The following is a 15,640-nucleotide window of genomic DNA, read 5'->3' as shown; positions in this document are numbered from 1 at the left end:
GGTTCTCAGGTGGATCCTGGGGTGGTGGGGTTTGAACCCAAAGCTCCCACATACAAACCATGATGCCCCCCCCCCCCCATTGAGCCAGCTCCCTGACCCCTGGCCTGCTCTGCTGTACTCTAGTGGACACCATGCAGGAGGAGGAGGACACAGCAGCCTGGCCCTATGTGTGAGTCTCCTGGGAAGAGCAGTACTGAGAGTGCAGTGCTATCTGCTAAGTAGACGCTTGTTCCCAGGACATGAAGCACACACTGACCCCAGTTCTGTCCCTGCTGTTGCATACAGTTCCTGAGCACTGCTAGGTGTGCCCCCCCCCCAAACAAACAGAGAAAAAAAGGTGGGAGTAATAGCAGTCACATTCAGAGCCATTCTGAGTTAGGATCTGCAACCAGAGACTCGGTTTTGTCGAGCTGGGGTTGAAGGGAAATAAAGGAATCACCATGAGTTGGTGTAACTTGTGTTCACATAATCCTTACTCTCACTCTGTCTCGCTCTCGCTATTTCTTCTAGTGTGTTGTGAAAGCAAAACAGAATGATAAAGTGTAAATAAATCAGGCAAAAGAGATAGTTCAGGGTTTAAGGCACTTGCCTTGCCTGTGGCCAAATTGGGTTTGACCCCTGCCACCCTCTATGGCTCCCTGAGACTCATCAAGAGTGATTCCTGCACAGAGCCATGAGTGAGTTCTGAGCACTGCCGGGTGTGATTCCATCCAAAGCAAAAACGAAAAAGCAAGTGGAGCAATAGTTGGCAGTCATTTGAATGGGTTACCTAGAGGACCATGCGAGCGACTGGAGGCCTGGGGAGGTTGGGGGCTGTGGATGGAGGTGCAGGGTCTGCAGTGCTCCCGACTGCCCAGTACAGGCATGTGTCTGAAGGAAAGACAAAAAAAGCACTGCAGGGAGTGTCGGCCTTCCCCCACACAGCCCCTGCCCAAGACCATGGGCCTTTGTCCACTTTCTTCAGTGTCCAGGGCTTCTCTGGGCTTTGCTCTGTCTGGTCTCACTCTTGGGGAACTCCCCCCATCCCCACTCCTCTGCATGAAGAGGTGGGAGCAAGGGTGGTGGGAGTAGGTATCCTGGCTGTGGACTGCAGGATACTCAGGGCCCCCTTGGATCTCCCCCCACCTCCCACCCCACCCCTAGTCCAAGGGAGGGATGGGCCGGGTGTGTGGAGAAAGTTCAGCCTTGGCTGGGCTAGGACAGGGTGACCCAGCCGCAGCATGTGGCCCCTCAGCCCTCACTGGGGGCACAGGGAGGAGCCGGCAGGGACTCTGCTGATCCTCTGCGTCCAAACCCAGGGACTGCATGGCAGGAGGCAGCTCAGAATGTCTGTGCCCAGGTAACCAGTCATTGCCAGAGCTCATGCGAGTGAGAAAGTATCTCGCTCCTTTGTGGAGCATCCAGCTTGTGGAAGGTGCTGCGGTTACTTTCCTGGTGGGGTTTCTGGACACTTGGGAGGGATGGGACATGGAGCCACTTGGGATGGGTGAGAAGTTGCTTTGCTTCGTCTGTAATAGAGCTGTGGAGAGGTTCTTTGGTCCTGGAGCCCAGCCCCAGCCTCGGGCAGCTCCCAAAGCATCCGTGTGCCAACCATTCCATTGCACACTCTCTTCTCTGTGACTTCCCCTCCCTGCAGCTAGCCCAGTCTTGTGGCAGCTCTGTGGATGGGGTGGGGTGGGGGTGGGGGGTCTCCTCCCCTGCCTGGTTCAGGTGGAGTGTCATAGGCTCCGCTTCTCATAGAGAGCTCCAAAGCCAGCGCCTCCTGGAGCCCCTTAGACGTAAGCCTTGATAACCCTGGCTTCTCTGTTCATGTGAGAACTTGAAGGGACCCCCCATGGCCGTGCCACAGCCCAGGAAGGACAGGAGAAATCCTCGCAAGTGATTTCCCTCCTGTCTCTGCCTAAGAGGTGTGGAAGAGGCAGCGCCATCTGTGCCGAGAGCTGGGCCATGTGGCTTAAGCGCAGACATGTCCCACAGAAGCCATCCTTGGCATGGTCTTGGTCGTGAAACTGGGTAGACAAAGCTGGGAGCTCGGCCCTCCTGTGTTCTGTCTTCCCTCCTGGGTCACTTGCACAGCCCGGAGGACACCATTGTCTGGCTGAGGCTGCGCTGAGCTAGCAGGGAGGGCTCGGGTCTGACTCTCTCCCTCCTGCTGCAGGTGGTGCTTCCCACATTCATTCTGGAGCAACGCTCCTTGCTGGAGATGTACGCAGACTTCATGGCGCACCCAGACCTGCTACTGGCCATCACAGCAGGGGCCACGCCGGAGGAGAGGGTCATTTGCTTCGTGGAGTACTATCTCACCGCCTTCCATGAGGGCCGCAAGGGGGCCCTGGCCAAGAAGCCCTACAACCCCATCATCGGAGAGACGTTTCACTGCTCCTGGGAGGTACCCAAGGACAGGGTCCGGCCCAAGAGGACTGCCCCCCACTCGCCTGCCGGCCACGAACACCCCATGGGCAATGACCCATCCAAAGGCTACAAATTGCGATTTGTGGCAGAGCAAGTATCCCATCACCCGCCCATCTCCTGCTTCTACTGTGAATGCAAGGAGAAGAGACTGTGCGTCAACACTCATGTATGGACCAAAAGCAAGTTCATGGGCATGTCCGTGGGGGTGTCGATGATTGGGGAAGGTAAGTCACGGCAGACACAGGACGGGGCTGAGATAGTGGCCATGAAGGGTGTCGTGGCTGGAGTTGGGATTGGGGTAGCATGTAGACTGGGAACAAGGTGGAGGGTGGTCTTATAATTTTGATTGTTAGTATTTTCTATTGGGCTGGAGCGACAGCACAGTGGTTACGTAAGACATTTGCCTTGCATGCGGCCGACCCAGGTTCGATTTCTCCACCCCTCTCAGAGAGCCCGGCAAGCTACTGAGAGTATCTCGCTCACACGGCAAAGCCTGACAAGCTCCCCATGACGTATTCGATATGCCAAAAACAGTAACAACAAGTCTCACAATTTGTTGTGAGATGTTGCTGGTGCCTGCTCGAGTAAATACATGAACAACGAGAGGACAGTGCTACAGTGCTACAGTATTTTTTATTGGGGGTCGGGGGGGGCATACCTGGCAGTGCTCAGGACTTACTCCTTACTCTAGTGATTCCTGGTGGTGAACTGGGGGACCAAATGGGACACAGGGGATTAAACCCTGCTCAGCTTTGTTCAACAACCGCCTGACCCCCCTGTGCTGTTTCTCTAGCCCCAGGGGCTTGTGATTTTAAAACCCAGTCCTGGTAATTTTATTGCCTGCATCACTGCCAGCCATCTCTCCACCGCCCCACCTCCCCCCATCTTCAGCCAGGCATGTCTGTGGGTGGGGGGTTATTACCACTCCCCAGCTTTGCATGAATATTAGAATTGGCTTCAACTCGGTGGAAACATTTTTATTCATTCTCACCAATGTTCTGGCTCATAGACAATGAAAATAATAGTACTGCCACTTCAAAAATCTGCTCTCCTAAAATGTCCCTGGGCAGATCTCTCCACTGTGCTAGAGGTTCTAAGGCAAGAAAAGCCTCATCACAGCCCTGGGGGAACAGACGCTCCCATTTTAGCTAATAGCTGTGAGTGAAGTTTATTCATTGTTTGAAGGAATCCGTAATAATCCTTGTTAAATTCCAGCCGCTGTGTTAGTGGTTCATCAATGTCTTTTGTGGCACAAATCCCTCCGAGATGCCAAAGACGGAAGACTTCCTTTCCACTAAGAAAAACAGTCCAATCCAACATTTGGCTCTAGTAGGGTTTGGGAAACTCTTTCTAAACCTCAGGCGATAAACGTACCTTTCATTCACTTCAAGCACCTTTAACCAGGTAACTCATCTATAAATGTCCACCCTTAGCTGCAGTGACACACTATCAGCAAGTGTCTTAAATTCACGTGAATTCACTTTGCAGTTTTAGAGCCTGCCCCATGTGCCCGTGTTCCTCAGTTCTGGCACCAAGAGCCTCTAGTTGAGACCCTGGGTTAGCCAGGGCTTCCGCTTTATTACCCGCCTGCGTTGCCAGAGTCTGCAGCCATCAGCTGTTCCTGTACCCTGCCTCCCCTGTCCCATCCAGAGCTCTGGTCCATAAGTGGTGTCACCTCTGAATTGAATCTTGTGGAGGGGTCAACAGCAGTTCTGAGAGAGGAGTGATGTGTCTGTGGGTCCCCTCCCCCGGTTCCTCTCTGGAACCCCAAGCTCTTCAGAGGAAAGTCTCCTCTGGCTAATTCCCCCCCCCCTCCCCCGACCCTCCCAGCCTTGTTTCCTCTCTGGAAAGGTCCCGTCTTGCCAAGTGGGCTCAGATCACGATACGGTATGAAATGGAGAATGAGTGGCCAGACGGAAAGCCTTTGTGCTTTGCTGTGTGTTCATTGTGTTCATTGTGGGGGTTGCATGAGAACCTACCAGCCCATCACCAGGCATGATATGGCAGGGGGTGCTCATCTGGCGCTTTTCAGCTCCTTTTATTTCCTAGCTCATTAAAAATGAACTTTCAGGCAGACAGAGCTCGGTGACTGAGCATGTGCCCTCCACAGCAGGGACCTGGGTTAACTTCCTGGCACCGTTCAGGGCTTCTCCATGATCCTATACTCAGGAGTCACTCCTGGTGGTGCTCAGGGGACCTATGGGGTGCCAGGGATTGAACCCGGGTCACCCGAGTGCCAAGAAACTATCCTTAATCTCTCTGGCCACGGGCTACCTCCTGCCAACAGTCTGTTTTGTTTTTTCTACTTCCTGAGCTCATGTTGTTTGACATTAGTGCCATTTCCCACCTGCAAGCTCATTTGAGAAGAAACTTCTAACAGTATCAGAGCGGGCCAGTGTCTCCACATACCTTGGTTTTACACTGGAAGGACACAGACACAGCCAGCCTGGCCCACTGTCACGAGCATGGGCAGAACTAGGCCTAGAGTGTTCTCTGGGGGTCACTCTGTTCCCTAGGGTATGGGGCAGGGGGGTCGCCAGGGCCCCAGCACAGGTGTTTGCTGGCCTGGTATTGGCTTGTTGGAGGACAGGTCTGCTCAGTTGGGAGTCCTGGGCACGCCCAGCCAGGCGCCTCAATTCTCAGGCTCAGATGTGGTGGTGTTCGGGGCACACACACCCAGTCCTGTGCTGACCTGGGAGTGAGATGGAAATGCTGCTGTGATAGAGGCATCCCCTGTCCTGCCCACACGTCCATTGTCCCTGTGCCAGCCTGTGCCCCAGAGTGAGAGTTACCCCATGCTGGGAGGCCCAGGCCCTCTGCCCGGGTGATGGGCCCACAACCAGGCTGGCGGTATCCCTGGGAAGGAGCACAGGGCTGCTGGTGCCTGGGGCCCACGGAGCTCTGGCCCACTTGCTCTGCCTCCCAGACAGAGGCCGGTAAGGGCAGATTGCGTGAAAAATCGGATGCAGCTTCCTTGTGGACACGAGAGATGGGGACTGCCATCTCCTCAGATGGCCTCACCAGCTCTGAACACACACACACACACACACACACCCTTGCTCCTGGGCACGGGGGCTCTGCTAGCCCGAGAGTCCAGAGCAGATGCACACCTGCCCCAAGTTTCCTTTCCCCCTTCCTTCTGTGAGACAGTATGACAACATGGACTCGGGTGGTCATGGTTGAGGGGTCAGCGGGTGCAAAGCCCAGCATTCCTGTCCTTGGGGAGTCAGGAGGGAAAGAAGCAAAGGACTGGCGATGAGACGCCCAGTTCCGGAGAAACTTGGAGAGAAGCTCAGGAAGCCTGGGTATTAGCATCCTTTAGTCGAAAACCCTGTCCCCTGGGAGGTGGAGAACCTTCTCTTTTTAAATCACATTTTTAAAAATTGAGATTCTGTGTTTATAGTGTTGTCAATAATGGTTTCTCATGCACAATATCAATACATGCCCCATCCCCTGTGTATCCCCTTCCTTGCCCAAGGACCTTCTCTTTTTTCTTCTTCTTCTTCTTTTTTTTTTTTTTTTTTTTTTGCTTTTTGGGTCACACCTAACGATGCTCAGGGGTTACTTCTGGCTCTGCACTCAGGGATCACTCCTGGCAGTGCTCAGGGAACCATATGGGATGCTGAGAATCGAACCTGGGTCGGCCACGTGCAAGGCAAACATCCTATCCGCTGCACTATTGCTCCAGCCCCCTTTTTTCTTCTTATATTTGTTTGACGCAGGAATGGGGGAGCACTCTGGATCTTTGTTTGGCTTGCAGGCGTTGTATTGGGCTTAAGACAGAGAGATAGAACAGCCAACACGGACTATCCCCATTATCCCATATGGCCCCCTGAACCCTGCCAGGAGTGATCCCTGAGCACGGAGCCAGGAATCAGCCTTGAGCACGGACTCACCCACAAAACCAAAATAAAACAAACAAAAAAACCAGCAGAGTGCTCACTAAATCCCAGCTGGGCATGCCCCCCCCAAACAAAACAGAAAGGACATGCAAGATGGGAAGCTAGAAAGGCTGGGCAGAGCAGGATGTGTGGGCAGTTCTCTGCTTGTATATCCTGGACACAGAGCCTGGGTCTCTCCTCGAGGATTTTTCTCTGGGGTGTTCTATTATTTATTTGGAGTGAGGCATAGCCAACAGACCAAAGCCAGAGCTGTGTTTCAGTCCTGGTAGGCAGATGAGTGCAAGGCCCAGACTGCAGCACCTCTGGGACAGGGCGCGTTTGCAGGACATTTGCACATGCTCTGCCTTCTGCAAGGAGCACCTTTTTCCCCTTCCTCTCTCAGCCAGCTCTCCTCTAACCCAGCTCAAGTGCACTTTCTCAGGGACCTTTCCTTTCTATTCCTTGGTTAACCATCCTGGCTCTGGGTACCTCCTGTCCTTTTACCCTGACCACTTGCTGTTGCCTGGTGACTCGTGAGCACCCACCTTTCTGCTCTGCTCTTGAGGGCAGAAAGTGGGTCTGGGGACTGGAGTGATAGTTCGGTGGGTAGGGTGTTTGCCTTGCACATGGCCCACCCAGGTTCGATTCCCAGCATCCCATATGGTCCCCCGAGCACTGTCAGGAGTTATTCCAGAGTGCATGAACCAGGAGTAACCCCTGTGCATCACTAGGTGTGACCCAAAAAGCAAAAAAAAAAAAAAGTGGGTCTGTCTGCTTGGCCCTTGCATCTCTGCATCGTCACACTTTCATGCAAAAGGACACATGCCAAGTAAAGGAAGGGTGCCCTGCAAAGGGCCTTCCTCATTGGCACAGTCTTTCTCGCCAGTGGCTCATTTTTTCTATTCTCCTTGCCTGACACTTCCTCCTCTCTCCCTGGAGGGGTCCTGAGGCTCCTGGAACACGGGGAAGAGTATGTGTTCACCTTGCCGAGTGCCTACGCCCGCTCCATCCTCACCATCCCCTGGGTGGAGCTCGGAGGAAAAGTCAGCATCAGCTGTGCCAAGACCGGCTACTCTGCCACGGTTATCTTCCACACGAAGCCTTTCTATGGAGGGAAAGTCCACAGGTAGGCCGGCTGTGCACCGTGGTTTCTTCCTTCCTGGGAAGATGGGCTTGAAGAGTCAGATAAGGGAACAGGGAGGCAGCACAGAGAGGCTAAGGTGCTTGCCTTGCATGCAACTCACCTAGTCAGATCCCCGGTGCTTGCAACTGATCCCTGGAACAGCAGAGTGATCCCTGAGCCCAGAGCCAGGAGTAAGTCCTGAACCCAGATATATTGCTGCTGGAGGGGTCGGGGGGAGGGAGAAGGTGAAGAAGAGAGTGGGGGAGAGGGGAAGGGGAAGGGGGGATGGGAGGAGAGAGACCACACCCTGCCATAGGGTGTGTTTTAGGGGTCCAGTGGAAACAAAGTGAATCCCTTTGGGGGGTGCATTGGCACACATCCACAGCGGGGAGAGGTCTGACCCGCAGGGGATGGGGCTCAGCGGCAGGCCAGTGAGTCCCTGAGCTGGACACCCCCACCCCACAGGATCAGTCAGCATTACTGAGCTAGGAGCAGCCCCTAGCACTTCTGGGTGTGGCCAGGAGACAACACACAAAAGCAGGGAGGAAGACGTTTTGTTTCTTATTGCAGTAAATGCTCCCTCCTGAGACATCGGCCTGCCCTGGTGGGAAGAAGTTCGGAGGTTCTGTCTGAGCACCCATATTGTCCAGGGCTCCCCTTTCCCAGTACCCTGAATCCCAGTCCTCTGAGAGATCAGTACTCCCCCTAAAATGCCCCTTCCCCTTATAGAGCTGGGTCTTGGCTACCCAGAGATGGGAGGGAGGTTGGGGGGGAGGTTGGGGGGGTGCCACCTTGTTTTCCTGACTTGTTCCCCCTACACCAGCCCATTTTAGCCAGTCCTCTGGAAAGATTCTTCTGGAGTGTCCCCTAAGGGCCAGGGTATCCCTCTGTGGAGCACAGCAGACTGTAGGTGAGGCTGCCTGTTCCCCTATCCCATACTGGGTTCTTGAACTGTGGGAGACCCATCAGAAGCTGAGCAATGCTTCCCCAGTTACAAGACCCCTCACACAGAGTGCGACCAAATGCATCTGGTGCTCGGTCCCACCACCCAGAAGCCTGGCGCAGTCCACGGTTCCCTGGGGGAAAGAGCTTCCAGGCTACCTTCGAAGTGGCTTAACGTGCCCAGAGCTGGACAGGCCATGCTTGGCTTCTGGGGGCCCGTCTCTTTCTGGGGACTCCCACTGGCTGCAGAGAGCTGCTAGGTGGAGCGAGAATGAGGTCTTTCTCTCACCCTGGCTGCTCATGGAGTGCTTGCCCAGGCCAGGTGAGTGGGACTTCTGAGGGCTTGGGAAAGCTCGGTGGCAGGAGGCCGGAAGCCTCGAGTGAGGGGTGGGCATGGATACCAAAGAGGCAAGACTCAGTTCTGCTGGCTACCTGCAGGGGCTGGGAGGTCCTGGGGTGGCCTGTCTCCGTTTCCGGTATCATCCCAGTGGACCTGACCCACAGCTGATTTGGTCTCCTCCAAGGACTGGAAAGTTCTCCCTAGACTCCCTCTTCAGGTGGTTGAAATGAAGCATTATTGAATGCTATTTGGGGGAACAGGCAGACAAGGTTTGTTTTGTTCTCACTGAATTGCTTTATTTCTACCCCAACAATAACACCTGTTTTTGTTTTGTTTCGGGGCCACACCCAGCAGTGCTCAGGGGATCAAACTTTATCACATACCAAGTCCTTGTGGGTACTGTATCTCTGCTTCTCTCAAAATTGACATCTTCTATAAGCTTTGCATAATTATCCAACCTAGGAGAGCCTCTTTGCTGCATTGCTGTTAGCGATTCTGCAGATGCTTCACAGCCTTCCCGTTTGTCCACGGAGGCTGACTTTTTTTCTCTGTCCACAGGAGCAAAATGGCAGAAAAGAATCCCTGTTCCCCATAAAGAAATCTCTCACCCCAAGTGCCTATTGTGAGTCCGTCTCTGTCTCCCCACTCCCCCTCAGGGTTACAGCAGAAGTGAAGCACAACCCCACCAACACCATCGTTTGCAAAGCTCACGGCGAGTGGAACGGAACGCTGGAGTTCACCTACAACAACGGGGAGACCAAAGTCATCGACACGACCACACTGCCCGTGTACCCGAAGAAGATCCGTCCTCTGGAGAAGCAGGGGCCCATGGAGTCCAGGTAGGTGGGCAGCTGGCCACTGAGTTAGGCCTGGCATTTCCCCCTAGAAGTAGAGATGGGAAGCCCAAGGAGTGGAAATGAGCCTGGCCTGGTGTTCTGGTGTATCAGCTACTCGACTTTCCTGCCTTTCTCAGGAGAGAGCCTCTCTAGCTTTCGGTTCAGTGATTCAGGTAAGGGTAGCGGGGTAGGGCATGTGAAAAGAATCAATAGCGAACTTTTTTATTATTATTATTATTTGTTTTATAAAGTAGTTCACAATATTTGATGACATTGAATATTCGAACACCAATCCCATCACCATTACACCTTCCTACCACCATATTTCGGATGTTTTTCCATCCTGAATCCCAACCCCTGCCCCAAAGCAGAACTGAAATAATTTATTTTGTATTGTTTGTTATGAAAAACCACTGAAATTGCTACAAAAAAAGTTTCCTTAAAGAGTGTGAAGATTGTTGTGTTTCATCTAGGGGCCTAATAGTAAGCCTTTCTATATTATTACTGTTGTGAGTCTGGAGCATGGTGAGAAGCAGTTGATGTTGGTACCTGAATTTGGAGAGCCATACTTGTTTGGGGGGCTGGAGCAATAGCACAGCAAGTAGGGCATTTGCCTTGCACGTGGCCAACCCGAGTTTGATTCCTCTGCCCCTCTCAGAGAGCCCGGCAAGCTGCCCAGAGTATCCCTCCCGCATGGCAGAGCCTGGCAAGCTCCCCGTGACGTATTCAATATACCAAAAACAGTAACAACAAGTCTCACAATGGAGATGTTACTGGTGCTCGCTCGAGCAAATCGATGAACAATGGGAGGACAGTGCTACAGTGCTATATCATTACTGTTATTATTATGATTGTTATTATTTTTGGTTTGGGGGCCACACCTGAGTGTGCTCAGGGCTTACCTCTGGATCTGTGCTCAGGGTTCACTCCTGGCAGTGACTAGGATCAGATATGATGCTGGGGATCGAACCTGCTGGTCCCTCTTCTCTGGCCCTATAACCTTTGTCAGTGCAGCTGACAAAATTTGTCAGCTTAGCTGGCCTGCTGATAAATTGTAAAGTTAAATATAGAAAATTGTTGGAAATTAAAGGACCTTACAGGAAGCACTGAGATACTTTTCCTCTAAAACCTAAAAAACCATAAATTTAAAAAACAGAAAATGTAGATTCTAAACACAATTCCAGTCCACTGCTGGCCAGCATATAATCAAGCTGATGCTCCCATCCTTCTGTGCATATGTATAGCAGGGCTGGGGATTCGCCCACTCACTGCTGTGTGGGTTCGTTCACTTTCATCTTGTATTCCACTTTTGGGGAATGTATTCTAAGGGGAAACTCTCATATTCATAAAAGATTGAAACATACAATTGAGTATTCTATTCAGAGACAACAGCAAAAGAAGAAGCAATCACCTGTCCAGTGATCTGAAAATAGTTGAATAAGTTAGTGTCTACAGTGCTAGGTAGGACAAGGCCCTTACCCTGCCTGCTGACAACCCCAGTTTAATCCCTGGCGGTCTAGGGTCCCCCAGCCCTGCTGGAAGTGGCTTCAAACACCCTTTTAACACAAAATTAATATTCCACTCTGTTAATATATTGGGCTGGAGAGATAGCACAGTGGGTAGGGAGTTTACCTTGCATGCAGCTGACCCGGGTTCGATTCCCAGCATCCCATCTGAGCACCGCCAGGAGTAACTCCTGAGTGCAGAGCCAGGAGTAACCCCTGTGCATCACCAGGTGTGACCCAAAAAGAAAAAAAAAAGGAATTGCCTTATATAGGGTGATGGTTAGGTATGGTTTTGTAAGTACACAAGCCCTATATTTTTGGAATACAAAAATTTGATTTTTTTTTTTTAATTCTAGGAAGTCAGTAAACTGGGGCCCATGGGTCAAATGCAGCCTGTGGCTGATGCTTGTGAAGTTTTACAGAAACATAGCCAGAAGTAGTCAAGCAGTTATTTAAATATTGTTTTCAGCTTATCCCTTGCTACTCAGCCATTAAGTAGTTTCAGCCAAGGCCATATGGCTATAGTGCCTAAATATCTGTTATCTGGCCCCTCTAGAGAATGTTTGCCAACCCTGATTTTATCTAGAAGTATTTTACCATTTAGAAATATGTAGGATTACAATGAAATTACAGATGAGTCCGTGAAAAGGTTTGCTGTTATAAGAAGTGTGTAACCATATGGAAATGGTGTTTATGGTGCGGAACAAAAGCAGGGATGCTTCACTGTACATTTAAAAAAATAATCTAATGCTTTGCTTTTTTTGTTTGTTTTTTTTTTCTTTTTGGGTCACACCCAGCGATGCTCAGGGGTTACTCCTGGCAAGACACTCAGGAATTACTCCTGGCGGTGCTCAGGGGACCATATGAGATGCTGGGAATCGAACCCTGGTTGACCACATGCAAGGCAAATGCCCTACCTGCCTGAATCCCAGGGTCTTTTCTGCGCCTCCCTGCACGCCCTAGCTCAGGGATGCTCTTGGCCATCTGAGTGAGAGCCTAGCTCTTCAGCTGGGGGAGGGGGCAGTTCCTGTCATCCCTTCTTCCATCTTGTCAGGGTAGGAGGGGCAGGGGGCTTGTGTCTCTGCCCTTTATTTTTTTTGGTTTTGGGCCACACCCAGTTGCGCTCAGGACTGGTGCCTAGCAGACTCAGTGGGCCACACAGGGTGCTGGGGATGGAACCTGGTCTGGCCACATGCAAGGCAAATGCCCTACCCACTGTACTATGGCTTTGGCTGCTACATCTCTGCCCTTTGAATGTGGGATCTTAAATTACCAGGAAACTTGGCACAGGAGGACCTGCCCTGGTGAGCACCTCACCCTAGATTTTCGTTGCCTCTTTCTTCTCATCAGGCAGCAAGGATGGTAGAAGTAGAGAGAGAGTATGGGGGAAATTGTCTGCCAGAGAGGGAGGGGGAGGGTTGGAAAGGGGTGGTGGTGGTAATACTAGGGACATTGGTGGTGGAGGAATGGGTGTTCAATCATTGTATGACTGAAACTCAAACATAAAAGTTTTGTAACTGTATCTCACGGTGATTAAATTAAAAAAAAAAAAAGAATGGTGGAAAGAGCAAGGTCAATGAGACCTGATGAACCTGGCCTTACCTCCCAGTTCTAGAAGATTCTACAGCCATAAAGTCAAAGTCAGCTCTGCTGACCCTGGCTTTTTGGTCTCCAGGATGCCCACTGATCCTTGATTATGAGCCCCCTTCACTGTCTCCTTCTTTGTGGGCAGCCCTGACAGCCTCCTGTCACACATGCCCACACCCAAGTTTCCTATGCTGTGACAGGGTCAGGGTCCTCTGCCCTGAGAGGGCTCCCTCACCCCTTCATCGAGAAGCCCGAGCTGTCTCTGTGTGAGAGTCCACCCAGCCCCGCGGCCCACAGGGAGGGAGGCAGCCTGGTGGGGTGTCCTGCTTCCCCTCAGTGCCTCACCTGCCACCACAGAGGGCATGTGAAGCGGGGCGACCCCCAGAAGGTCCTGCCTGTGGGAGCCATATTCTGAGGACTGTTGGAGGCTGAAGTTCTAGCTGTTCTGTGGGAGAAGCATGACAAAGGAGAGACTGGGACAGGCCCCTTCATCATAAACCTTGCACCCACGCCCCTCTCCTCATGCCAGCTCCCCTGCTGAGCATGCCAGTTAGTAATGGGTGACCAGCAGCTGACCATGGACAGGTCACGCCCCCTTCTTGCAATGCCTTCCTGCACTGGGACAGCCATGTCACACCTACATCCCCAGGTCACTGTGATGAGTCACTGTCCATGGGAGATGGTTGGCAGGAGGACAAGGGCTTGAGGAGCATCTTCACGTTGTCGATGGCCATGCTGCCACCACTCTTGTCCTAGATCCCCAAGTCCTGCAAGACTGAGCCCAGCAGCCCAAGGTTCAATTCCTGCCTCCCCTGGGACACCCTGAAGGGCCACTCCTAAGTTTCCTTGCCCCTGACTTTTCTCCCCCCATCCCCCCCCCCCCCCCCCCAGGAACCTCTGGCAGGAGGTGACCCGCTACCTGCGGGTGGGGGACATAGATGCGGCCACGGAGCAGAAGCGCCATCTGGAGGAGAAGCAGCGGGTAGAGGAGCGGAAGAGGGAGACCCTCCACATGCCCTGGAGGCCCAAGTATTTTACGCAGGAGGTGAGTGGGCCCCAGGCAGGTGGTCCTGAGCGAGAGGCTGTGGGTCTTTGTGGCTTAGCTGCAGAGGGGTTGAAGATGGCAGGTGATGGTGGTAGGGGCAGCCTGCCCATGGCCTCGGCTTTGGCTAAGCCGAGCCCTGGAATTGCTTCCATCAGAAAAGCCCACGCACCTGCCGGGAATCCTGCCTGGGCAGGGAACGGGATGGCAGAGCGGGATGCTAGCCAGGGTTTTTAAAGAAAAAAAGGACAGGAGAGATTGTATAGTGGATAAGGTGCTTGTCTTGTACACGTGGACCCCGGTTCTAATCCCGACACCACTTGGGGTCCCCTAAGTCCCACCAGGAATGAGCCCTGAGCCCTGCCTGGTGTGGCCCAAAAATAAAGAACAAGTCATTCTAGTAGCAGGGTTGCTCTTATTCCCTTTTAGCCTAGCAACTGCTATGAATGCACTTTTGGTTCTTGCCTTTATGTCACTGAGACTGCACTGCTGTCACTACTACTTGTGTAAGCTGGCCTGCTGGTGGCCAGGAGTGTCAAGTCGAGCTGTTCTAGGGCACTTCCAATTCCCTGCGGGCTGCCGGGTGGGAGTCACTGGTTTTGTTGAGATCCCTTGTGCAGGCTCTGACTCTTTCTCTCTCCCGGACACTCATTCCAATGTTCTAACTCCTGTCACACTTTCTTTTGACACATGATCTTCCTTGATAGAAACCAGCAATCATTCCATGGGATTTTCTTCTTCAGTGTCAGGAGGCGAAGGTCCCATGGGCTTGGAAAGCATCAGGGCCGAGGGGTGTGGGAGCGGCATGGCTGGGCTGGGCACTCTCAGGAACAAGCTGCAGATGGTCACTGCTTTCCTTGTGCAGAGCTTGGGCTGGGGCCACTCCTCGCATCCCACTGAGGCCCATCATGATGTCTCTTTCCTTCTCTTCCAGGGTGACAGCTGGGTTTACTTCAATCCCCTCTGGAAGGCACACTGATGGGGTCGCAGAACAGAGCTTTCAGAAATAGCCGTTTTTGTAGGAATTAAAGTGGTACAGTATCAAAGTTCGGCTGGTATGCGCTGAGACAGCTTGATCTCATCCAAGAAATCACACCTGAGAAATTATATACTGTGAAAAATGCTCCCCCCAACTCTGCTTTAGGATTGAGTTTCTTCAGGAGCCATCAGGGGCCTGTGTGTGTGTGTGTGTGTGTGTGTGTGTGTGTGTGTGTGTGTGTGTGTAGAGGCGGGCACTCAGCGCTGACCGTTCACATGCTCGCATTCAACGCAGCTGCTGGGAGGATGCGTGTAGACACTGCCCTTGCGGAGGAGTAAGAGGGTTATTAGGAGCTCCTTTTTATCAATGAGTTTGACATTTTCTATTCTTCATAAGATGCCAAAAATGTTTTGCACTGACAAAGGGAGCCCCATTCATCTCTGGTCCACAAACAATGTTGAACTAGTGGTGGCCCATTTACATGGAAAAAAGTGGTTCTGCCTGATACCTGTGTAGGTGGGTATTATTTCAGTATAAGAACAATACATACTAATTCCGGTTGGATGGAGAAGTGGTTAATTTTTTTCAGACTGGAGCATATCTGGGAGAATTTAGGCTCAATTGTTTTTTTTTTTTCTCCCAAAGACTTGCCCTTGACAATTGCTCATACTCAAAGCACTAAGTCATGCATCTCTCAGAAGCTGCTTCTTTACAGTAGAAAACACATCATCGGAGACTTTGTTACTTTATGATGAAAAAGGGCTTTAGAAGTTAAATACACGCAGGCATATCCAAACAATAAACAGCCACAGCCTCAGTCTCAGCTTTAGTTTGGGAAAAGAGCAAACTTACGTGTGGACTGTTTTGTTTTTTAGTGTACCTTTCTTTTTTCACCCAAACTGCAAGAACACCACTGTGATCAAACATACTTAAAGCCTGCCTAAGCGTTCCATGGATTCTGTTGAATTTCAGTCATCAAACTTAATAGATGAA

General features: G+C 51.9%; 1 protein-coding gene across 2 annotated transcripts in view; it reads left to right on the top strand.

Annotated features, from left to right (window-relative positions):
• Positions 1–14,965, top strand: part of OSBPL10 (oxysterol binding protein like 10) — a 291,276-nt gene extending 276,311 nt beyond the window's left edge. For both annotated transcript variants that reach the window (XM_056129183.1, XM_056129182.1), the window contains 6 exons: positions 2,159–2,636; positions 7,233–7,419; positions 9,355–9,537; positions 13,518–13,671; positions 14,603–14,856; positions 14,895–14,965. In XM_056129183.1, coding sequence (XP_055985158.1) covers positions 2,159–2,636; positions 7,233–7,419; positions 9,355–9,537; positions 13,518–13,671; positions 14,603–14,647 — 1,047 coding nt within the window. In that variant the 3' untranslated portion in view covers positions 14,648–14,856; positions 14,895–14,965. The remainder of the gene's footprint in view (positions 1–2,158; positions 2,637–7,232; positions 7,420–9,354; positions 9,538–13,517; positions 13,672–14,602; positions 14,857–14,894) is intronic.
• The last annotated feature ends 675 nt before the right edge of the window (positions 14,966–15,640 follow it).

The sequence above is a fragment of the Sorex fumeus genome, unplaced genomic scaffold (assembly GCF_029834395.1).
Source record: "Sorex fumeus unplaced genomic scaffold, SorFum_2.1 ptg000072l, whole genome shotgun sequence".
Lineage (NCBI taxonomy): Eukaryota > Metazoa > Chordata > Mammalia > Eulipotyphla > Soricidae > Sorex > Sorex fumeus.
The sequence above is the reverse complement of the archived record's forward strand: the minus strand, read 5'-3'. Positions and strand labels throughout refer to the sequence as shown.